The sequence below is a fragment of the Solea senegalensis genome, linkage group LG18, assembly GCF_019176455.1.
Source record: "Solea senegalensis isolate Sse05_10M linkage group LG18, IFAPA_SoseM_1, whole genome shotgun sequence".
NCBI lineage: Eukaryota > Metazoa > Chordata > Actinopteri > Pleuronectiformes > Soleidae > Solea > Solea senegalensis.
The window spans coordinates 10,638,558-10,663,367 of NC_058041.1; the positions used below are offsets into that span (position 1 = coordinate 10,638,558).

General features: G+C 40.0%; 2 protein-coding genes across 4 annotated transcripts; one reads left to right on the forward strand and one right to left on the reverse strand.

Annotated features, from left to right (window-relative positions):
- The first annotated feature begins 237 nt into the window (after positions 1-237).
- Positions 238-5,538, forward strand: LOC122758899 (potassium channel subfamily K member 1-like). The gene is made up of 3 exons (XM_044013292.1): positions 238-592; positions 3,197-3,601; positions 4,708-5,538. Exons 1-3 carry the CDS (start codon positions 250-252, stop codon positions 4,989-4,991), a joined length of 1,032 nt encoding a protein of 343 aa, XP_043869227.1. The 5' UTR covers positions 238-249; the 3' UTR covers positions 4,992-5,538.
- Positions 5,539-5,695: 157 nt separating this feature from the next.
- entpd1 (ectonucleoside triphosphate diphosphohydrolase 1) lies at positions 5,696-23,734 on the reverse strand. 3 transcript variants are annotated; one of them, XM_044013288.1, is made up of 10 exons: positions 23,569-23,734; positions 16,257-16,384; positions 15,627-15,744; positions 14,362-14,512; positions 13,885-14,044; positions 13,583-13,786; positions 13,180-13,437; positions 12,621-12,734; positions 12,379-12,510; positions 5,696-6,612 (listed from the first exon to the last, which is right to left on the reverse strand). In XM_044013288.1, the coding sequence occupies exons 1-10, from the start codon at positions 23,582-23,584 to the stop codon at positions 6,406-6,408; spliced, it is 1,488 nt and encodes a 495-aa protein (XP_043869223.1). In that variant the 5' UTR covers positions 23,585-23,734; the 3' UTR covers positions 5,696-6,405. The 3 variants fall into 3 exon arrangements, with proteins under 3 accessions (XP_043869223.1, XP_043869226.1, XP_043869225.1); XM_044013291.1 differs by lacking the exon at positions 23,569-23,734 and adding an exon at positions 23,450-23,468; XM_044013290.1 differs by lacking the exon at positions 23,569-23,734 and adding an exon at positions 17,442-17,549.
- Between the last annotated feature and the right edge of the window lie 1,076 nt (positions 23,735-24,810).

A 24,810-nucleotide genomic window follows, 5' to 3' on the forward strand; every position in this document is an offset into this window, starting at 1 on the left:
ACCCTTGAGTTTCAAGGAAGATAGGTGGTATTGTCAACAAACTCGAAACCTGTTCTACCTGTTCCACCTGTGTGATGCACGAACACACACACACACACCTGGCACATTGAATGACCGACGTCACAACCTGTTTCCAGTGACATAGGAAGAATGAGGAAGGCTTGTCCTCCGGGCACAGAGAGAGCACAGGCCTCATCAGTGTCACAAGTTTAAGTTTATTGCAGTTCTTCATCTGTGGAAACAGGCGGGATGTTGCGCAGTTGCGCCGCGTCCATGGAGCGACACCGCACCGCGCTGACCTTTGCGCTGCTGATCGTCGGTTACATCCTTTATGTCACGATCGGCGCCGGGATTTTCTCAGCCATCGAGATGCCCTACGAGCAAGAGCTTCGAGCCGAGCTGAAGGCGGCGAGGCGGGACTTCCTGAACGACAACACCTGCGTGTCCGACGCGCGCCTGGAGGAGCTGCTGGTCCGCGCGCTGGAGGCCAGTAACTATGGCGTCTCCGTGCTGGGTAACGACAACGACAGCGACCGCAACTGGGACTTTGTGTCTTCACTGTTCTTCACCAGCACCGTGCTGACCACAACAGGTGATGACCAACAGATCTGTCAATCAAACTTACTGTTTATACTCTCTTCAAGTATGTATGTACTGTATATGTACATATATTAGGGATGCACAGTGTTATCGGCACAATATCGGTATCAGGAACGGCAAACACATCAGGATCTGCCGATATGACTAATGACTACAACATTAGGCTAAATGCATCTACAACTACAACGTTTACGTTTATTTGTCTTGGTCAATGAAGAAAATGTATGTTTACATCTGCTGTGACCTGAGTAGCCAAAATATTATATTTATGCAGTTTGATGCAGGGAAAAAACTATATGTATTGGTATTGTATTGGTTATTGGCCCAAGCACTCTCAATAAATCGGCATATTGGATAATCAGCAAAAAGTTCAATAAAGTATCCATGTGTATATATATCTATGTGTAAATATAGATTTATATATGGCAAATACGAAAGCATAACATATAATGCAAAAGCAAAAACCCAAAGGTTGTGATAGTGAGGTAGTAATAAAACAATCAAAAAGTTATATTTTGATGATGCAAACAAGGATAAACCTAACAAAAATCTGTGTCATATACACGTCAACACGTTACATATGATGTGGTACGTCACATGTGTAACACGTGTAGTACACCACGATGTGTAACAGATTATAAAATAAATTGTGCACATGCAAACGTAATCAAGAAAAACCCAACTGCAGCAAATTTCATTACAGTTATTACATATACTGTATGGTTCCCAGATGTTAAAATGTATAATTTTGCTTTTTTATTTGTGCTTTAACAGCAATAACCTTTGGCAAAAGATGCCCCACTAACACTTTGTTATATGAACAAAGTTGAATAAATAGTTCAGAAAAGTGTCAGAAAATGTCAAAAATTCCTTCCCCAGAATCCATTAAATTCAATAATAACAACTGGTCAGATGATGTCACCTACTTTCCTGAAAATAATGCACACTTATGTTTCAAATTCCAGACCATGTTTGGAATCACAATCGTATACTTTCTCCAAAGGACCTGTGTCACAAAAGTATAGCTAGAATTCAGGGTGAGCTCTCTCTTTTCAGCAGATTCACTGTGTATGGAAATCACTGCTCTGTGAAAGTCAAACACTGAAGTAACAATAAGTAAAAAGCATTTTTCCAGGTTAATGGGGTTTTCGTAAATCATCTGTTGGGCTAATACTTTATAGATCATTTATTTTTGGGTTGGGTAAATTTGTGAAAAATTGCTTTCCCCTGGCTGCTATAATTAGCTAAAGGTGCTTATTTAAATGTTGGAAAAACATGACGAAATATAAATAATATAATTAAAGAGCGCTCACTGAGGCGATGGAGGACGAAACAAACAATCCTGATTTTATACAAAAGTTTTCCTCACTTTAAATACTTCTGTTGTTCTATCAACACTGTTCCTTTGTGAAGCTACAGGGAGAGGGCTGAACAATTTGGGGAAAGCATCTTCTTCCAGTTCCTCTGTGGGTGTGTGGGTTTTCTCAGGGTTCTCTAGTTTCCTCCCACAGCCCAAAAACATGCAGATCTGAGAATTAGGCAAATTGGACACTCAAATTGACCGTAGGTGTGAGAGTGAATGGTTGTTTGTCTCTATATGTGTCCCTGTGATGGACTGGTGACCTGTCCAGGAGTGCACCACGCCTTTCACACTATGTCAGCTGGGATTGGCACCAGGGCCCCCGCACCCTTATGTGCATGATAAAGCGGTAGAAGATGAGATCTTAGGGGGTTATAGAGACTATATTAACATATTAACTACATGGTTTTCTAACACTTATGAATCACCATTACTGAAAGCATTAAAAGTGAATCATGAACCCTTGGTCAGACATGCTGCACAAGAAGAAATCTGAAGAGGAAGAAGAGGCAAAGGAAAGAGGGAAAATAAGAATGCAGTAATGCAGCATTACAATAAACAAAACACATAACACAGTCTTAAACTTGTAAATCAGTCTCAGAAAAGTGCTGTAGATATAGTTTTATTAAGAGAGTACAGATGTATAGTATATGTTGATAAAAACATTTTAACATGTTCACATCTAAATAGTGTTAGCTTAGGTTAATTAGTTTTATTTTGTTGTTGGAATAGTTTCAAAGTTGGCTTTGAGAGCAGAGTGTTCTGGAGCTAGTTTGTGTCTTCCTGTCCTGATGTTGCCTCTGTTCTCCTTTTCCATATGTATTTAAATAAATCCCTAACTCATTAGACTCCAGGGTGTTCTTCACTGTGCTCCAAAACTTTGATTGAACAGTAATACTTAAATAGGTTGTTTATATTGACTTTATTCACACTTTGTCCAGCTTCAGCTGTGGCACCACCACCAAGTCTCATTCAGTAACTAGATGCAGGTTTAACCAGGTTTAGGAATGTTGGGAGTTCCTGTGTTTTTTTTATAGGAAGTCACACATGCTTTTAAATATTTTCTTTGCTAACAGGGACTAATCAGAATGAATCCCTCTGCCTGGTATTCATTTACACTTGACAAAGTCATTCGTCTCTCTTGATTTGTTTCTTCCAGTTTAAACGCTACTGAGCTCCTAACGTCTCCTGCAGAAACTGCAATTAAGTCTGTGCTGTTTATGTTTGTTTTTCCAGGGTACGGCCACAATGTTCCTCTCTCAGATGTAGGCAAGGCATTCTGCATCTTCTACTCCATCTTGGGAATCCCCTTCACCCTCCTGTTCCTCTCCGCTGTGGTGCAGAGGATCATGATGGTGGTTACGAGACGTCCAGTGTCCTACTTCCACCGTCGCTGGGCCATATCTAAACCGAGGCTCGCTGCCATCCACGCCACCTGCCTCACCATCCTCATGACGCTGTTTCTCCTCTTCATCCCTGCGTGGATCTTTATCGGCCTGGAGAAAGACTGGAATTATCTGGACTCTCTGTATTTCTGTTTTATCTCTCTGACGACCATTGGCCTCGGGGATTACGTCCCCGGTGAGACTCATAGTAAAGAGGCCAATCCACACCCAGTGCTCTACAAGCTGATGATCACAGGTGAGTAGTTTGGTGTCTATGCTGTGCCGTGTTTTATGTCTCCAAAAGGTAAAGTTTCAGACTTTAGCTGCAAAATCCACAAGTTTAGTAATTATTTCCAGATTTCCAGGTTTGATGAATTGCCTCATCCTGTAGAAATGTCTTTGATTGTGACTCCTTGAAACTAAATATTGTTTAATGGTCTGTGAGGTGAGAGCAAATGAAACCACAGGGGGATTTGTTTTTCCCACAGCTCTGTGCCACAGACACACCCTTAGTAAATTGCTCAGGTGTGTTTATATACAGTAGTTGGTGTAAATGGGGGGAAAAATCATTTCATCAGATTGCTTTTAGGTTGTACTGAAAAAAGGATACAACACTCTCTGTATTGAACATTCTTATAGCCTCTGTATATACGTTTTAACATAGTAATGGAAAAAAAGCAGCCTAAATGCAGTGTGTTCTTAGGGTTAATGGCCACGAGAGGGGGCAATAATTCTGCACTTCACAGGGGAAAAAGCTGCACGAGTGTACTGTAAACATGACTGTACACTGTGAACGCTGATCTAAACATCAGCATATTATTATTCACCATGTGAGAATTTTGAATTGATGAAGGCACTAAAGTCACCAAATTCATGAATATCTGTTCAAAAGGTCTTGACAATGCAACCAATAGATCGTGCATACTATATACATTGAATAACTCCAATTTAATATTTATCTCTTCTTGTACAGGCCTAGATGTTATAATGAATGTTAATGAATGTAGTGATGCAAGATGGCTCAGAAAAGCAAAGCCCCTGTCTTAAGTACATAAAAAGGCTTATTGTAAGGCTATGAAATCTAACTAAAGTGATAATGAACTTAAACAAAATAATTATGTAAAGTGGTTTCCATTTCTGCCTATAACCTCTTTGTATATGTCACAAACTGGACCTTTAAATGAGACAACATAAGTGCATAATGTTCATTACCAGTTCGTCTTGACTAACTTCTCTGGTTGCTGAATATCCACTTCACCCATTATTTGTCGACCAAACCTGTGTATGATCTCATCTGTCAGTCTGGTTGTTTTGGTCAATCATGTTGCCATTGTGTGTGTGTGTGTGTGTTTCCTTCCTCAGCCTATTTGCTGACAGGCTTGGTGTGTTCCCTGGTGGTGCTGGAGACGTGCTGCGAGCTCCCCCAGATGAAACGTCTCAGGCAGAGGTTCTACCAAGAAAACGTCCGCGAGCTGGACTCGGAGACGGCCAACATCATCGACGAGGAGCACAGGAACGATGAGCTGAGCGATCACACGGCAGATAACCTATCAGTCATCTCATCTGTGTCAGAGCAGGCCGCGACGTTACGGCAACACAACACAACGTCTCCTTACACCCCAGTTGTTAACAGAAAGATAAGATGACAGAATATCTACCACACATTGTTTTTAGGTGACTTTCACTATGAACATTTGAGGCTGCTCAGGTTTATACTGGCACGGAATGCTATCTAAATATGAGTGCACAGTATAAGCAGCCTGACCATGCCTGTGTGCAGATCTGCATCTGGAAATAAAAAAAGTGAGTGCTTTCTGCCATTGCCAACATCAACAGGCATTTTGTGTAAAAGCAGGAACCACCCACAGATAATCAGGACCGTGCTGTTTTCTTGTTCTCCCCTGTTGTTCCATTCCCTGCTGATAAGAGTTAGATCTGTGACATAGAGGAAGGGCTAGGCCCCCAAACGGAGGGAAAACCCAGAACCCTTCACTTCCTGCCAAAGCTATGGAGCTGTAGTTCCAAGACAGAGGATCTCATGCTCCCTTTGCGCACATTATATAATCCATGGTGGTGTCTGCGTAGGAAATTTGCCTTCTTGGAAGTCATAAAGAAGTATCAGGAGACTGAGGTACACATATTGCACATTATATAGATGATTTTTTAATAAAAGAGCAAATAAGCAAGAATAGACATCTTTTTCTTTGTGGTTGTTTAAGTTGAATGATTAACCTTTCAGTGATTATACTGCAATACTCACCCTCTAACCACTAGAGGGCGGCACTTTCATGTTATATACAAAAGTGGATTCACCGAGGAACATGCAAGAATGTGTCATGGTGAGAGAGCATGGCGTCGAACAAGAAAGTCTTTAATGTACATTATTAACTTTGTCAAAGCTGTCTCAGTTTACACGAGGATCAAACAGTATGTACAGCACATGGTGGTGGATGTTTTGTGCCTTCAAGTCATTAAAACATGGTTAAAATTACAAGAAGAAGAAGGATATGACTTGCAATCCAAAGATAATTTGTTGCTATTTTCACTGTAATTTAACGGTTTCTATGGCCTTTAATCAAGAGCAGAATTTGGGGGTCAGTTTTATAATTCATTCATGCAACGTTTAACCTGACATAAGTGATCAAACAAACATATTATATAAACTCAGGTTGTTTATTTGTTATAGTATTGCATTCACATTATAAGACACATACTGTACATGCAGACTGATGTGGGCACTCACATTCACACATACATTCAAATGCACACACACATAAAAAACAAAACAAAACATAAAAACACATGAGGAAATGTGCTTCAGCCAGGGAATCAAGGTTCATTTATCCCCCGGTATGAGAAAACATTTGTCCTTCTGAAATGTCCTTGACTCCATATGAGCTGCAGGGTTGTTGTTGTTCAGCAGATGTTTGACCTTTTGACCTTTTGAAATCCCCACAAAGGCTGTTAAGTGTAAATTCATTCCCATTATAGGTAAAATAGTGGACACCAGCTCACAGACACAATTTCACACATAAATACATACTGTACATGTGTGTGTGTTCATATAATATGTGGCTGTTTGGAGCACCGCGGCCAGAGAGGACGCAGGCTGACGATGAAGAGGACGAAGAGCAGTATTGCCATGATGGTGACGATGGAGACGTAGCCTGCGTGGGGCAGAGGGGGAGTGTCCGGAGCTTCGGCTGGAATCATGTTAGTCAGATTCAGCATGTAGCCCAGCGTCCAGCCTGCATCGCTGCCTTTTATCTGACAGAAGAAGAGGGACAACTTTTACAAACTGAAAACAAGGGAAATCAAAATAATCAAATAAATCATGTGCTACTGTATTGTCTTTACAAGTGTCGACCTGACCAAAGACACACGGCAGGTGTTTGGACCTTGAGTAGATAGAAGTTGTGAACGCTTACTCTGGATTTAATGTTGCGAACACTGTTGTACTTCAATATTACTATCAATATTTGATATTTTATTATATTTGAAAGAAGGTTTTATTTTTACTGTAACTGGGATGAAGTCCAAGGCAGAATTATGTTTAAAGTAGTCAAACCAAATTGAGTTTCCCATTGTGTGGGGGATATTTAACATATCATAACTGTTGCATCACTGTTGCCAAAAAATAAAGGGTAAGTGCACATGTAAGGATTCACTTGATTATGGCAGTTACAAGTATTGTCCTGTTTGCTGTGTTTTATGTAGCAATTTCCCTCCATAAAGGGGAAAATGTTCTTTTTATGGGGACAATAAAAAAAAACCTTACATATTGAATTTATGTTTCAACCAAACCCTTATCGTAACCCAACCTTTACTTCAAACAAATAAATCTTTTATTATGTTAATCAACTACTTACTCCAACAATAGTTACTTTTGATGACAGCATGAAAGGTACAGGTGTAATATGTTGTATTGGATTTAGCTGCTTCATATATAGGGTCAAGTTCACTGCCACACAGTCATGGCTTACTGTACTTTATCTGTCAACTGTGATATTCACTCACATAACAAAACATACCTACTTACCTTTTTATTACCTTAATATTCAGCTTTCTCTACTGTTGTTAATGCTGTTTTTTTGTTAACGTTAATGTTTTGTTAATTTTACTGTCTTTATTTCCACTTTTAAATGCTTAACACAGGGGTCTCTGAACTGAAATGGCTAACATAATATATATTGCAAGGATATTCATGATGATATTTCACTGAATTTCAAAGTAAAAAGAAATAATAACATTTTGACTTTAAAATTCAATTGATTTAGAGAACGTTCTCTAAAGGTTGTATGAAGGGATGTGACAAAGTAACGTTCTGGGAACCAAATGTGCAACCAAAAACTAATGTTAGCGGAACGTTAGGAAAACCTTCCATGGTAACCACAGGAGAACTTCGGGCTGAACCTTCAGGGAATGTTGTGAACCAAAAATTGTTAGGTGGGTTCTGTTAGGTGCTGTGAGTTTGAGACCTCTGCCTGGACTGTGGTTTGTCTCTTCGAGTTGTTGTCGAAAACATCACGGTGCTCCATGACTTCTTGTTTGTTTTATTGCTTTTCCATCTTTGAGTTGTTTTGAGCGTTCGCCACCGTCACGCGCTCAGCAGCAGTGTAACACACCTGCTCTAATTACACTCGTGCGGGCGGACGAGGCACAACAGACCGTCACCGCCTCCTCCGCACGAAGATACTTTGCAGATAAAATACAAGTAATGCTGTCTGATAGCGCTACTAGCTTGTTACAGTAAACTTCCCCTTTGCTTGGAGGAGACTCCGTGTTTATCTGGACCCGTTACCAGGACGACATGTCAACTGGGTTTCACTGTTTACATTCGAGGGCGAGCATTCTTGATGAGGAGCCACCTTTAATTTATCCTGGGTAAGTACCTGCTCCTGTGCTGTATTTAAACTATAGCTACTAACCATTGTCATTAGCCTTGAAAAAGAATTGTTCATGTTGTTTATTCTGTGCGTGTGTTGTGCTGTTTAAGGTACATAGTGTAGGATTTATCAACATGGGTGAAGTTGCCCATGTTGCAGCTGACTCCTCCCCCCTGAGCAGCAGGAGGAGAAACTACGGTAGCCTGAAGTTATCTTTAAAACTCAAACGGTGTTTAGTTGTAAATATAATACAATTATATATATATGGGCCATTCTACCGAATTCGTGCAAATTGCTGTCCCACAATAAAAAAACTATTTAACAAAACAATTAAGAATTCAGACCTTCAATATTTACTAAGATGATGTTATGATCTAGTTAAACACAAGACTGTAACTATTTAGTAATTAAGCTAAATATATACAAAATCATCATTTATGCTTCCTTCCTAGGTACTTTCTATTGGGAAGTAGTTGTCCCAATCTCTAAGCCCTAAATTTCAATCCATGAAATTAATACTTAAAAGAATTTTGTCATTTTTTCCAATAGTGTATTTTAAAATATATGTTTGGTTTCTTTTAAACAGAATGTAAAACATTTAGATTCATTTTGAAGTTTTTTTTAAAATTACAAAACATGCTTTAAAAAATGCTGTCCCACACTTTCACGTCACAACCGTAACACGAGTTGTTTTACCACATGGGTGGAGCCTGGTTTTAGTCACACCCCAGAATTTCTGACCAAGAAATGACATTGCATCCCTGTCCCTCATGGCTGCATGGTGAGATATTACCTCTCATAATTTTTAAGTAAATGGGTTCCAAAGTCTGAAAATCAGCATGTTACATTAATAATTGTCACAACCGTACACGTATTATCTGCAAGTAAATACACTTTTGGGGGCTCAAAACAAAATATTATGTTTTGTTGTGTGTACAACTGTTCAAACATCTGTTCCTAGCCATTTACTTGTTAGCATGTTTGAGTTATGCTAGGAATTAGCTAAAAATGTCACAACCGTAACAGTCACAACCGTAACAAATTGTAACGTTACGGTTGTGACATAATCATTATGGTGTACTGTTCCACATATTTAAGGAGATTTTTCATCATTATTATTACATTATACTCTTAAAACATAATAATAATAATAATAATAATATTGTTATTATATTTGATTTGTAAAGCACATTTCATTATTAAGAATCTCAGAGTGCTAAATAATGTTTGATATGATAAGGAAAGAAGGAAAGAGAACGAAACTAGAAACGAAAGAAAGGAGGAAAGATCAAATCTATCAGTGATTTATCTGACAGGGAGCAAAGGAAGGTCAGAAGATCATGGCGAAAAAGACAGCAACATCACAGGCTATTGGTGAAAAGTCAAAGAGAGGTGGAGAGATTGTGCACAACTTCCACGCCACCTCCCACACCCTCTGCCACGCCTTCTCCCATGCCGCCTTACCTTCCACGCACTTCTAGTGAGACTGTTACTCCACGCACTTCTAGTGAGACTAATAAGAGACGTTGGAATGCGTGACCACAGAAAAATAAACTTGAATGGAAGAAAGAAAAATATAGAAAACGGTGCCATAGATTGTGCGTGAGGCCAGAGAAGTCAAAATGTTCCGCAAGAACAAAAACTCAGAAGGAAGTATGGAAGCACAGAGTTCCTGTGCATAGCAGAAAGACCCTTCTTTTCCATAACACACTCATGCACAATTTGCAGAAAAAAATACAAGTCTGCCAATTATAAAGAGAAACATGGATTAAGAAGCGCATTGACAAGCAGGTTGCTCAGAAAATACAATCTCGTTTCTATGCTCAGAGAAACACTAGGCAGCTCCCACAGGCAGCTCTCAACACGACTGCAGACAACCCACATCTAAAGTTCACATATCAGAGACATAACATTTGTGTTTGTAAAATTCACATTAAAAGGCAGGTTATGAGTTAATATTAAGCAATAAGGTTGAGGGGATATAATACAACCTTGCAAACAAAATACTGTGGTCATGAGCAAAACAGTGCGGTCACTACCGTAACAGTGCGGTCACTACCGTAACACTGAATGTTTTGTAAAATAAAATAAGAATTGAGTAATTAAATAACATTTTATGATAACTATTGGTTAAATATACATTCAATGTAATAACTAATAAACTCTGAGATCTCTATGATCAGTGTAATTCATTTTACAAAAAAGATTGCATTTAAATTTTGATGAGTCTTAGAAAATAAACTTTGTAAATTTGTTAAAAAAATTATTTTAATTGATTTAGTTGTAAAACCCTTCATAATAAATTACTAAAATTATTCTTTAGAGGGTGTATGGACACACAATATTAACAGATTAATATAATGGTTTTTATTGCAGTGTGTTGCTGTGTTACGGTAGTGACAAATTTTAGGAGTTGAAAAACATTTCAAGAACAGGCAGACATTAATATATGAAATTTGACTGCGCCTTTACTAGATATGTACCATAGACATATGGTACAATATATGTATGGACAAGGTTTTTGGAAAAAAACAACTTTTGAAAATGTGTTTCCAACTCTGGACTTTGCACGAATTCGGTAGAATGGCCCATATATATATATACATAAATATAATTGACGCATGTGTGGTGGTCATAATGATAACAACAACAATTAATACATTATGGTGATTTGTGCACTCAAAAAGTAATACTGCCAAATGCAAATAATTGCACCTAAATGTCCTTTGGCTTGTGGCTACTTTTCATTGTTGGTGTTGGTAGATGTTTACTGCTCTGATTCCCTGCAATAAGCAGATATTATTAACATTTTAGTAAATAATTGAGGATGAGAGTTACTCTGGCTCTGCATCGCTGTTAATGTAAATATGTCGGTCACTAATCATTGACAACTATCAGAAATGTTGCTAACTGCTGAATGACCGTTTTACAATATATTTATTGTTCTCACAGTTGCAATCTGTATGCGATCTGAGGCTTTTGTTTTGTCACGTGGTTAAACATGCTACTATGCTTCAGTGCCCTTGAGCCCATGTTTGTGTAAGTATATGTGAGACAGATAAATGTTGTCAATGTTTAAGCTTTGGGAGATTAGTTCTCACAGTCCGGCTTGTTATCACCTGGATTCTGCGAGATTCCCCTTAAACACTAGATATGATTTGTGCTGAATGCAGTATCTGTATTTATGATGGCCATTTTCCTGATTATATATATTTATAAATGAGATAAGAAATCATTTGGGGCCTTCAAAACTGGGGCAATGCTTGATGGATGGTTTAGTGAATTAAGTGAATAATCAAGGTTAAGGTAAAGGTTTATACTAAACTGATAAACATTTTCTTCTTAAAAACAATGTTGTTAAAACATAATTTTCATTAAGCTTCACATTTAGCACTTAACGTTTTTACTAAGCAGGTCTTTTCACGTTTCAAATTTGTATTGACATAAAGGTTACGGAATGCATTCACTAAAGCACATACCATGTTGGAGAATTTAATTCATTCAAACAAATTGGCCTAAACCATTAATTCTAACTGATTCATTACATTGATTAATTGCCATGCCCTAATTTATTCTATTTAAATTATTAAAAATGTTGAATATCCCGAGTAGGAGTGGGCAAAAACCAATAAAGTGAAATATCGTAATATTTTTGCCATATTCGCTCTTGAGACACCAAGTATTGTTTTGTTTTATTTAATATATTTTTTAAATGATACAAATAAACATTTAACTTTTTGTGGATTATCATTAAATTAGCACAAGCACTAGATGCTCACTCTCACTAGAGCTGTTATGTGACTATATCGCAATATACAGTATGATTTCGCAAATAATCAGTATTTTGCAATATTGTGATAATATCGTATCGTGACTTAAATGTCGCGATAACATCGTATCGCGGTGTCTCTGGCGATTCCCACCCCTAATTCTGAGTGGTTAGTCAGGAGGTAGATGATTAGCCAAAGCTTCTAACGGACAACATCGAGTTGAATTTAGTTCTAAATTGAATTATCAAGACCTTGAGAGTCCAGAACTAAAAGGTTGTCACAAATATAGACAGTCAAAAGGATGTGACTTAAATCAGATGGAGGCGTGGCCTCAGGCTTGTTTGACATACGTTGGGAGTGGACTGTAAACTACTGACCTTCTTGATGTATTTTATGGTGGGGTAGGTTTGTGAGGTGAAGTTGTATCCTTCGGTCAGCAGGGTGACGATGTATGTGCCAGAGAAGCAGTATTCAGCCAGGTACTTTATGTTTCCATGCTGCTGCGTTAGCTGTACAAGCAGTGTGAAAGCATTAGTTTTCAGCAAATGCACACTGAAGGACATGAAAGTAGGACATATTTTTTCTTCTGTGTGTAACTGAGTATTGAATATACACCAACCTCACTCCAAGGCGTAGCACAGTAGCGTTTTAGCTTTTCCTTGACGTCTTCCAGAGGGATGGATGTATCTGTCAGATTGAGGAAGTCCATCACAAAGTAGTAAGCAGAGAAAGCCTACAGCGAGGGGGGAGGGGAGAGGAAGAGATGAGGCAAAAGGAACTGAACTTGTCTTCTCAGAGGAATACGTTCTTAGTATTTGACTCGTATGACCTAGTATGAGTTAAATTTGGAGCCAAGTTGAAAGTAATGCTTCTTTGTTTTCAGTTCTGGTTATTGGTAGCACATTGAAGACTGACATATCCAGTAAGTGAGACACTCTGTCTGAAAAATGTACACATGCTACAGTAAAGTGCTAGGTGCGTCACAAAAATGCCATTAACCTATTATATCAGAGATAAAATAATAAAATAAAGCATTGACTTTAGGAGTTAAGTTTGTATATTCTGATGCAGATCAGGAACATTTTGGTGAATAAGAATGCGTTAACTGTTAGTTAGTGACCTGTGTTTTTCAGGTGAGCAGAAATACATTGCACAGTGTCTTGCCATTGATGTCCTACCCCATACTGCCCCTGCAAAAATGGCTGGAAGATCCCATTGAAGGAGCACTGGTTGTATTTGCAGTGTGTGAAGTTGAAGATTCTTTTGATGACATCTTGGCATTGTAGGAAGTCTCCTCCCCCCTTGTGAGTAAAGGTAGGGGTAGCATTTTGGGGTTTCATTTTTGACACACACGGACTGTCATAGAGGACCGAGTAGTTCTTTGTGTCAGTGTAGCCACGATGGAAACAAGGGTCTAGTATTGATCCTGGACCTGACTAGGAGAGAGTGAGATAAAGATGTGTAATAGACAAAAGGGAATTCAGCGTCAGCATTGTTGCACATTTAGTCATACATACAGCTCTGGAATCTAATCTCAGACTATTAACATAAGTGTGAAGAGAACTTGGGTCTGATGTGTACCAAGGTCTGTTGTGCCAGCGTCATTCGTAGCGCCTGGTCTTTCCCATAACACAGGAAGCTGTGAGTGTACAGGTTGTAGTCATTTCCGTAGAGTCGAAAGTTCACGTTATTGTCAGGAGACTCCGAGCCGTCAAATGTATCGGATACAAAGCTAATTTGTGTGGAAGCCCCACCAAGGTCAAGAGCACCTTTTGTTTCCAAGCCCTGCAGCAGAGACAGAAAGGCCCTGAAGTTAGCTCACAGCAGTGAAACACTAAAAGTGTACAAATGTATGGACAAACAGCACGTGGGCGTACACAAACCTGTTTCAACCGATCATCCAAGTAGTTGACTGTGACCCAGCCAAAAGCTCCCTCTTCCTGGCCACTTAGGATTCTTGCTCCCTGAAAGGAAAAGGGGAACTTTTGCAGCGCTCCCTCCACAGCATGAAAGACCCTGTCTGACGCTGAGCTGTCCTCCAAACTGCGTGGACACACAGCACAATTGTGTTGGATTGCTTCACTTTCATATTTCAAATAAATATAGCTACACATAAATAATATGCAATAGTTTTTCATGTGTCATATGGATCTGACAGTAACATATTAGCTGCTCTGGTAGTAAAGTTGGTATAAATCACACAATAGGTTGTCGTGAACGGCTACACATGGCAAGCACGTTACAGAGTTGAGGCTTGAGATATTGGCACTTCTACTGTACATGTCAGCACAAAATGGCCTAGTGTGGCTGCTTTTATATACATTTGATGATGTGGCTGTGTGTGCAGATGTGTAACGTACTTAAGCAATCTCATTCCCGCAGTAGCACCCAGATAAAGGGGTGTCTCGCTATGGTGATTTGCAGGGACTAGCTGCTTGGCCTCCTGCATGCAGACTCTCAGAGACTCCCCTGCTTTCGATGGGTTAGATGCATAGCTGGAGATACCTGGACCTACAAGAGAACAAATAGTCAACAAGAGGGTGTGGCATTTTTGCCCACATTTAGTGGCACTAAAACACCTTTCGCTCCCTACTATGGGCCTTTCAACCTCTGGCATCGTCGCACAGTGACCTCCAGCTTGCATTGGGGTGATTTGCAGCCGAGTGTGAAGCGGCCGGGATGAGAATCAACAATTCTGTGGAGGAATTTAAGTATCTCTGGGTCTTGTTTCACAAGAGAGGGGTGAATGGGGTGGGAGCTGGACAGACAGATTGGATCAGCATCGACAGTAATGTTGTCGCCTTACTGGTCAGTTGTGGTGAACAGAGAGGTATCACCCACAGTATAGTCATTGAGCTTTGGGTAATGACTGAAAAAACAAGATCAGGGATGACAAGCAACAGAAATTTGTTTTCTCCACAAGGTGCCTGGGCTCAGCCTTAGGGATAGGGTGAGGAGATGGGACATCTGTGAGGAGAACAGAGTAGAGACGCTATGCCTCCTCATTGAGTGAAGCCAGCTGAGGGGGTGCAGGCAAAGTTCTCAATCTAGAATTAATCTGTTGAATATTTACTACTTTTCAATTTGCCGTGACAAGACAAACACCAGCCATGCTTGTGTTTGTTTCGTTTAACTTATGTCCTGTTTGTGGTACACAAATGCAGAAATCCACGGTAAGGTGCCTTGAAAGCATTTCGCTGAACTATAAATGCGTTGATAGTTTGAAAGCGGTTGTTAAATCGGCTTGCGCAAGAGAAGCTAACAGCAGGAGTCCATCAGACAGACCAGTCTGTTATGTGGCGTGATTGCATAAGAAAGTTCCTCTTTTGTGGAACCACTTCCAACAAACAGATTTGCATTGCAACACTAGTTCGAGTACAAAAGGGGGTGAAGTTATATGTCTTGGTGGTAGTATGTTGACATGTGTTAAATAATTGTCTTTTGTTCTCCGAGAATTGGAATTGGAATCATTTGTATTCAGCAAACAGGAAAAAAAAGTTGCACTATCTATTTAGATAAAAAGACAGAGCAAACAGCAGTGTTTTTGCATTCAATTAAATAGTTGCATCAGTATGCCTGAAGAGTTCTACATTTATCTGTGAGGCCTGTGTGCAACATACAGTACCTTTGACTTTACAGGAATGTGTCTGTTCCACTCTGCCGGTGTTGTTATCTTTCTCAGCTGGCCAGGCGTAGATGTACAGTGCTGTGTGGGAAGATCCGGCGTCCATCACAATCCCATACTGTAGAGGACACGGACAGAGGAATTCCAGTTCAGTGACACTGACTGTGTCTGACTTCAGTCCAGACATAAAGACAACACATTGTCTTTAATGTGTCAACGGGATGGAGGTTATCCTCCATTTCATGGTGCACGTCATGCTGCATGTGTTTGTTTAGATTTGGATTTATCAGACTCCGGCAGCCATAGAAGTTAGTCCTACATGAGGCATGATATGGAGGAAAGTAGCCATTACCATAACTCATTGACAATGTTCCCAAAACTAATTTGTGTCAGAAATGAATTAATCATTGGTTTAGCACTGAAACTGTTGAGGGCTGGAGGCCGGCTGAGAGACTCTAAGTGGGTCTGCATGTGTGATAAAACAAATCGTTTACTATTCTTATCAACAGCCACTGGCCATATTAGGAGATTGGCTTCTAGACTCTGCACTACGGATTGAGGTCATTGTGACATGCGACCATATTTGGCTTGTGGCGTTGGATAATAGGTTAGAGCTTCCATGTGCCATACCTTATACTTTTGGGAGAGAGGCCTGTTCTGCAAAACTGCTACCGTCACCAAGGCAACAATCGCCATGACACCAATCACAGTGATGATGATGGTCACAGGCTTGTGCCAGTGGTTCTTCTCTTTCATCTCTGAGAGCGGGGGCGTAAAGACAGACAGGCAGACAGGAAGGAAGGAAAGGCAAGAGGGTTGCCGGGGGGTGGAAATGGGAAGATGAGGACACAGTGGATATGAGAAAGATTGTTAGCCAAGTCTTGCATCCAGATGTGAGTGATGTCACAGCATGTGTTTGTATGTTTTCAAGTATGTCAGTACCGGGGGTCACTGAGAATGTTTAACTGTATTGTTGTGTAACTAAGGACCACAGATGAATTTATGGGTAATTGTCTGAAGGGATTCCAACTATTATTTCAGCCACAGAGAGTTTGAATGCGTCTTTCCTTCTAGCAACACCAAAGTACTTTATCTAAACGGTCAACAAGACTTCCTTTTTCGAAGAATGATTTAAAGGAAACCAGCTGAGTTGTTTATACAATACAGTCGCTTTGATAAACAAGATACCCTGTTCATTGTGGAAATGTTGGATTGCTACATATAGAAATGAGTGTGTGTTGACAAATTGTCATTAATGATTTCAACATCCTGTTAAAGTATCACTTTATATTAAATTGAATTGCTGTTTTGTTTAGTTTTTGAGTTTCTACTGTTTATTAATGGGAATACAAAAGTGCAGTTGTTGCTGCTTCTATATAAGCTTTTTAGAGAGGGGCAAATAAAGGTGTAGCACGCAGTCTGTTTTTACAAGTCTGTTGTTGTAGGAAAGTCCGATGAGCGCGATACCAGTTTCAATTGAAACACATAAGCACACATGCCGTTTCTGTGTCTCTCTCTCGCTCTCTCTCTCTCTCTCTCTCTCTCTCTCTCTCTCTCACACGCAGACCCACACACACAGCTGTTTGATTATTACCAAGGTTAGTAAAAAGTAAATACACACTGTGAAAACGGACTTGTCTGTGAAGTACAATACACGATTCATGAGAGCGCACACAGAGTTGTGTGCTTTGCGAGTTGTGAGTTGCAACAACGGTTGCAGCAAACCTGACATTCACCCACTGTGAGAGAACACAGAGAAACTGAAACGTACAACAGCTAACCAACGATGAACTGAGCAGAAAATAGAGCACTTACCTCTGTTGTCTACTTCAATGAACTTACTGACGGGGGAGGGAGAGCGAGACGGAGAGAAATGGTGTGGGAGAGGGACAGAGGGAGGGAGACTGTTGGAAAGAGAGAGTGGAAATGAAAAGGAGGAAAAATGAGAGAATGGAGAGATGATAGAATGTGCAGATGGGAGGTGGAGGAGTGATAAGATGAAGATAACTTTTTTTCCCCCCCGTCTGGCAAGACAGAGGGACAGAAAGGAGCAATGTGGAGTGACTCTGAAGCACAGAGTTTGGCATTTCCTCCCCAAGCTGGGGGAGCAAAGCTGGTCACTATGGAGACGCAGCCAAAGTGTGTTTCTGTGTGTGTCGGTGCACTCTCTTGTGCATGTGAATCCCTCTTTTTCTCTCTGAACTAATGAGAGTCACTTGCCCCAGCACTACTCTCTCTGTTCTTTCTGTGGGATATGTAGGAGGGAGGGGAAGTGGGGACTCCCTTGTTTAGCTGGTTTTCATTACTTGCAGGCTGTGATGTCACCTCTGTGACGGATCGGGATCCCCTGTTTTTCTCAGTTTCTGTGTGTGTGTGTGTGTGTGTGTGTGTGTGTGTGCACCAGTGAATAGAAAGGCGTTGTCAGAGAACAAGTGGAGACCCAAAACATGACCAGACTACAAAATGGCTGATCCATTCACAATTTTTTTTTCTCTTGTTCCTGTCTGGTTACACTTGCAGAAATACAAATATGAAATCATGCACTTGGAGTATTGTTATTAAGTTGTATTCTTTCTTCTTTTTTTTTAGATCCCTATGACGCAAAGCCTTCCACATTAAGCTTACCTGCATGCAGCAACTAGAAAGTAATTACTGTAATTGTTAGACCATGACTGTCATTTCCAAGTAAAAACAAGCAAACAGTAGAGGTTCATAGCTATTTTTTCCCTTTTAAAACATGGCCCCAGTGCTGCATAAACCAGATAAGGTCTGACTGTCAAGTTGCCTGTGTGATCTCATAGTCAGAATAACAATGTCCCTTATCTGAAATCCTGGCATCTCTCATTTTCATGTGGAAATTATAGTCAGACTACTGTCTGTGTGGCAAGACACCTAACCCCAAATTACACCTGGTGGATGTGCCAGCAGACTGTGAATGCTCTAATAGAAAGAGTGCTGCCTATAGAAACACTATGAATGTGAATGGTCAAACTTTAGTGTAAAGTGCTTTGAGCGATCATCGAGACTAGAAAACTGGACTGAATACTTATAGGCCCATTTACACTGTCATTGTTAATTTATTGTATGAATTTCCCTCAAGAAGTTAACTGTATGAACCAAAAGGGAGACAGAGAGACATGTCTATATTTGTGTAGTTTTACTGCTTCAGGCGCCAATGCTCCTGTGACACGACAGATTCGACCTATAAAGATGTAAACACTGCAATGTTTTTGTGATGTGACTTCCAGGCTTTTAATTGGGTGTTTTGTAATTGTATTTGGTTCAATGCTGGTCTCCAGTGTTGACACATAAATGAATTAAAGTCAGGGCAAAGCAGAGGGAACCGGGGTGGAGCTTGTAGGACAAACAAGAGACAGTGATAAGAGCTGACCTGTGTCAGGCTCAGAAACCGAACAGTCAAATTGATATGCACTCATTTTGGATTAGTTTGAAATCTAACAAGGTCAAACTGACTGTTGATTACATTATATACATTACATTAAATGAAAAATACTTTATATAAACAAGATTTATTAAACAATTTATGTTCCGTATAAGTATACATATTTTATTTTATTATTAAAATGTGGTTAAATTGAATTGAAAGATTGCATCTTGCACTTTAAACCAAGGACTTGACAAACATGGATTTTCATTCATTCAACAGTCGGCACAAAACAAGATACTGCCATACTGAAGTCCTCCACAAAAACTTCTTCTACATCAAACATTTCCTTGAAGGCCAGCCGTAAAGTCGGAGGACAATTACCACACACCATGTACACTTGTATAATGACATCTTTGCAGGCAGTTTCCTCACCACATGTAAAATATACGAGCACATCTGCAATGTGAATGCTGCATGAAGTAAACAACAATACTTACATACGGTTAGATTCCACAGCTGACTGTAGTTACAGAGAAACACCTGTTTTTAGCACAAATGAAAGTCCATGGGGGAAGTGCTTACACTTGTGCTGTGACACTTCACTGAGAAAAGTCAAGCATATTTAGTTTCCACTGTTTGTTTTTTATTTAAATTTTCTTTATGACAAGTCAGTCTAATCCCTGAGGCTACGACGGTGTTGGCAGCCACAAATGTAATATAGACACAAACACGTGTCGAGACAGAACAACAGGGCCTCCCTTAAATACCAAATTAAGAACATGAAGTCACCCGGTAACTTTCTTTGAACATCAACACAGACGGTAACACAGTATCAACACACAGGTTTGTACATCTGTACTTGGGGAATTCTGATGACGTAATACATTTCTTAATTAACCCCAGCTTCATGTCTAACCCCATCCCTTGCTTGGCTTTTCCCAAACATACTCTAATCCTACCCGTAAAAAAACCAAGTCAAAAAAAAAGTGGATCAAGGTGTTGTCAGCGCACACACACATTGGCCAACACAGGCAGACACACAATTAATCTTCAAACGTGTTCAGACACGTGCAACAGCTGAATGCAAAATGCAAGTAATGTAATTGATTCAAGCAACATCTGGTGTCCACACACAGTCATTAAAACAGTGCAGCCATATGAGGGCAGCGGGACACATAAAAGCAGCCTCCACATAAATCCTCTCTAACTTTGTTTTGTTTTAAGCTGCTTTCTTGGAATGACTTACATGAGCATGGTGATTGAAACGGCCTCCCTACCACCCGCAATTCATTTTTTAGCTTCTCCATTAACATCATGCTGGCGCCGCCTATAATCAACACAGACACCTGATTCCACTCACCGTCTTTCCGTCTTTGACCCTCTGTAAACACACGTACTGTGAGATGAGGTCAGGTTTAGGGTTCACTCGATGACGTGATGGTGGCAAGAACGGCACGCGGAAACAGTAGTGCTCAACATAACATCTGCTTTCAGTCAGAAAGACTTTTTGGAGTTTGATATTCTCTGCATTTTTCATCTGTTATTAAGTGCTTTATCTCTGCATTTACTATCAGACGTAGAGACGGTCAGGATTCAACATTTCTTTTGTTTCATTGCTGCAGTAGCAATGCGTTCCAATGATTTCCCTCTAAAAAACACTGTGCAGCAATTTTGACACTGCCACGGCACAAAACAATTTTGCTCCTTTGCCCTCACACACAACCTCATGATGACCATTAACAACATTCATTAAACTTTAATCCTCATGTAGTGACAATGTTTACCTAACCTTGAACAAATTCTTTGAACTTGAAACAACATTAAAAGTACAGCTTTCATGACATGTCCTGTAATAGGGAGAAGAGAAGCTCCCGGTGCATTGATGCACCACCAACTATGATTCTAAAGCTAGCTTTAAGAAGAGACATCCTAAAAAAAAAAGTAAGTCTCACCTAAATGTTAAAAGAGATATTAGGTGCTGTTGGTGTACAGGTTGGCCAGCTTTTCTGAGCATTATTCCCAGTTGCTAAGAGAGCCAAAGTTATGGTCTTAGGGCTCTTCTTCCAGTACACTTAACCCCCTGGACTTTGGCGGCAAATAATTTAATGCACCAGCGTCCTGTATTTACCAGACCGCTCTTTCCACCACTCAGCAAATAAAACGTAATCTTCTTACTTAAAGTTTCACTGGGGTTGTCCTGTTTGTTGTGAAAGGATGTTGGGGTTACGTCCTCTTTGGCGTTTCGTGAGCTGTGACTCAGGAGTTACCACACATGTTGATTTGTAAACTTCCTGTACACGGTTGTTACTCTGAATTCAGGCATGAGTCAAAGAGTGACGCTGTATGCTATCAACTGTGTGGTTTCATAATGACTGGAGAACAAGATGACAATGTCCCTGTGAGGCATGCTGTCACTTTGCTGTGCCGCTCTGGTAGTTCTGATAAATCATATGTCACATTTAATTATCTGCATGTGCATCATTTTACTCTTTAAAGCCACAGCAAAACAAGCATATGTGTCCACGACCATAGTGGAAGAAATGCTTAAAGTGCACTTTTTTTTTTTAAATTTATAATTTATAAAAGTGCAATATTTATATATATTATATTTATAAATATATTTGTAATCTAATGATCATGGTTCATTTTTCAATAAGCATAACAAGAAGCACTTTACAATGATGGCTCCATCACTACCTACAGTGTGTAGCCACATTATTTCCACTCATTGACAAATGCATCCATCACTCACTGTTGTAATTCAGAACACTGTTTTTCGAGCTGTCAGTGAGCTTTTTGTTTCAGTACTTCCCTATTGATCAGACAAGCGTTTCCTTGTCCTGCACAAACTTTACAGTTTTATAAATAGTCTTGTCCGTGCTATTGTGAAACCCAGTCTGCCACTTCCTGTAAAAAGAGAACCTCTGGCCGCATCATATGATAAGAAAGAAAGCATTTCTGCTCACCATAGGGAAGTGGTGTTCCTCAGAGCATTATGTCCTCAGGAATCACCTTCTGCAAAGTGAAATTGGCATTTTCTGTTCTGGTTTTTAGTCTAGTCATTTGGGGTTCACGTGTATTCATGGAGAGGTTTATCTTGACAGTTTTGAGTTAGGCATCCATCATTTGGGTTAAGCTAATTTGTCTTTTATGTAAGCAAAACTGCTTTTAGGTGGGTGTGGCTTTGTCAAAGGGGTCAGGTCTCATAAATTACATAAAGTGGTGTGGTGGTTTCAAACAAGCAAGGAATCACCTTTTAGTGTACATGTTAAAGTACAATGTCATACATAATTTAAACAAATACAACTGATAGTTTGGTGATCTGACTAATTAAGAGCCAGGTGCTTTGTTCTGATAGTGTAGATGTCACATAGAATAACCAAACTTAACTGTATTAGAATTCATTGTTAGAATACTATTTTCTCAGTTTTTAGTGATCCAAAGTATAAATCTAGTTTTTCTTCAGACTTCAGTTACTGGAACATCTCTTACCACCAATCAGCCACAACACTGAAACTCAGTTTAAATGATAATTTGTTGTATTTGGTGAGAGATTAAATGAAAGCTTGAAACATAAAAATGGCTCTCGAGTATATTTTATTCTTTGCAAAGAGGTCCCTGACAAACGAGCAGGGTGTCAAACTGTCCGCAGGCTGTGGTGTGGATGTGTCAATGCACGCAGGAAGGACATGTGGCTTCTTTTTCTGAGGTAACAACAAAACCTTGTGGGAGGTGTGAAACGGTTTGCAAACCAATAAGTAAAGGTCTTGCAGTTTCTTGGAATCAATGTCACATTTCTTATATCTAGGTTAAAAAAAAAAAAAAACCCATTACACTAGTAACTGGTTTTGCTGTTCTCATCTGACCAACTAGGTCTAATCATTAAACGTATAAAGTGATTACTAATTACTAATGGTTCGCAATAAATACAGATATTCAACAATAACAATTCAACATTAATCACTCATGAGTTTACTGTATATTGTTGCATGCATTAGACCGTCAACAAATACAGTGTCTAGTCTGGTTCTTGCTGTGCATGAAATCTGAACGGGCAATTAGTTAATTGCTTTGTCAGTGTAAATAAAGGATCGCGTAATACGATCATTTGAGAATTTCATTTTTTTCCAACCCTCTTAAATACTCCGTTTATCTGATTATAATGCACAATGGCCCTCAGTCATATACGCTTTGCCTAAAAATGAGAACAAACCTCACATGATCACTCGAGTGCCGCTGTGTAAGTTTTGCTTATCCTCAATGAAATAAGAACACAGACCCTCAACACCGTGCTACATCCCACGTGCATACGCGCACTCACACACACAGAAGCACCTGCTTGTGTTGACTGTAGGTACACTAGGCAAAGTCACACACCTGCCCAGCACTGCTGCACAGCTGCTCCATGCAGTAAGTCCAGTGAAGACACACTCACCTGATTATTGTTCAGCAGACTCCTGGTACATCACACTGCTGACAAGGATATCCTGTGTGAGTGTGAGCGCATGTGTGTGTGAGCGTGCGTGCGTGTGCCAGTCATAGCAGTACACCTACCTCTTTGTGCGGACATGGGTTCTTTCTCAGCAGCAACACAATGCTCTTTCTATTCTTTGCCCCTCTCTCTGTCTCCCCTACTCTCTCACTCTTCTACTCTCTCTGTGGTAACACAGCTCTCTCCCCAGTGTAACGTTTTTCAGCACCTCCTTTCACATGCACTCGCTTTATTAGGAGAAGCAGAGCTTCCCTCCTCCCTCCTGCTCAGCCCACTCCCCTCCTTCCCAGGCGTATTTAGCTCTGTCTTCTGTTCACCCCTTCTCTCTCTCTCTCTCTCCCTCTCTCTTTGTACCTTTATCTTTCTCTTTGCCACTGTCACTTTTTTACTCACTCACGAGTTCTGCATTTTCTTTTCTTTTATCCTTTTTCTCCCACTCTTTCTGGTATTTAAAAAAGAAAAGAAAAATTCATTGTGCCTTTCTTTCCCACTGTTATTGTCTCCGTCTTGTAAATTGGGTCAAACATGAAAGCAGTGTTACATCTGAGTTGGAGCTGGAGCTGAAGCTGGAGGGGAAATTAGAGGAATAACTGGGGGTGGGGGAACTCCTCCTCTCCCGTTGAAGTTGTTGATGCTTTTTTTTGTGAGGGGGGAACAAGTCTCTTAATGCATCTACAGTTGTCTTTAAGATCAAACACTGGCACGTTTAAGACTTCATGTAAGGTTTGTGCTTGCAGAGCAGCAGGAAGCTTTCAAGTTGATGGGGTGTAGTGACACGGCGTGGACAAGGTCACTTCTGGGGAGCCTCCAATTGGAATGCACACACCAGGATGCATTTTAACGCTGGTCGTAAACCTCCACTCCATAGTAATACTTGTATGAGGAAAAAAATGTGCCAGCATCGGCAGAGAACAGTTAATATTTATGGGTGTGATCAGTATGTATGCTGATGTGTATAGAGCAATCAGTACAAGTGCTTTCGAGGAATGCTTTTGTTTTTTTTGTTTTTTTACTTTATTTACTTATTCTAAAGGACATGGAGAATATCTCCTTCAAGACTGCCATCGTGTCCTCTTGAGCCGCTTGAATTTATTAACGCTCTATCAGTCTGTCTCTGAGTGTGAAAATCATCATTAGTCACAATACATATCTATCTCTGCAGTGGTCTACACAGTGAGAGGCAGACGCTTGTCTGCCTGTGCTACTTAGGCTCTGAGTACTTGAGTCCAAGCACTTCTAGTTGGTCCATGTGTCTCTGTTGGTACCGTGAGGTGCAAACTGGTTGTAATAATGGGTTTACATTT

Bases quoted from the DNA above. Each gene is read 5' to 3' on its own strand.
- LOC122758899 (XM_044013292.1), top strand. From the start codon at position 250: ATGTTGCGCAGTTGCGCCGCGTCCATGGAGCGACACCGCACCGCGCTG. The intron at 593-3,196 runs GTGATGACCAAC...TTGTTTTTCCAG, and splicing joins CACCGTGCTGACCACAACAG to GGTACGGCCACAATGTTCCT. The intron at 3,602-4,707 runs GTGAGTAGTTTG...TTCCTTCCTCAG, and splicing joins CTACAAGCTGATGATCACAG to CCTATTTGCTGACAGGCTTG.
- entpd1 (XM_044013288.1), bottom strand. The intron at 13,438-13,582 runs GTACACATCAGA...ACTCTCTCCTAG, and splicing joins CGCTGGCACAACAGACCTTG to TCAGGTCCAGGATCAATACT. The intron at 6,613-12,378 runs GTCAGTAGTTTA...TTCTTCTGTCAG, and splicing joins CCATAAAATACATCAAGAAG to ATAAAAGGCAGCGATGCAGG.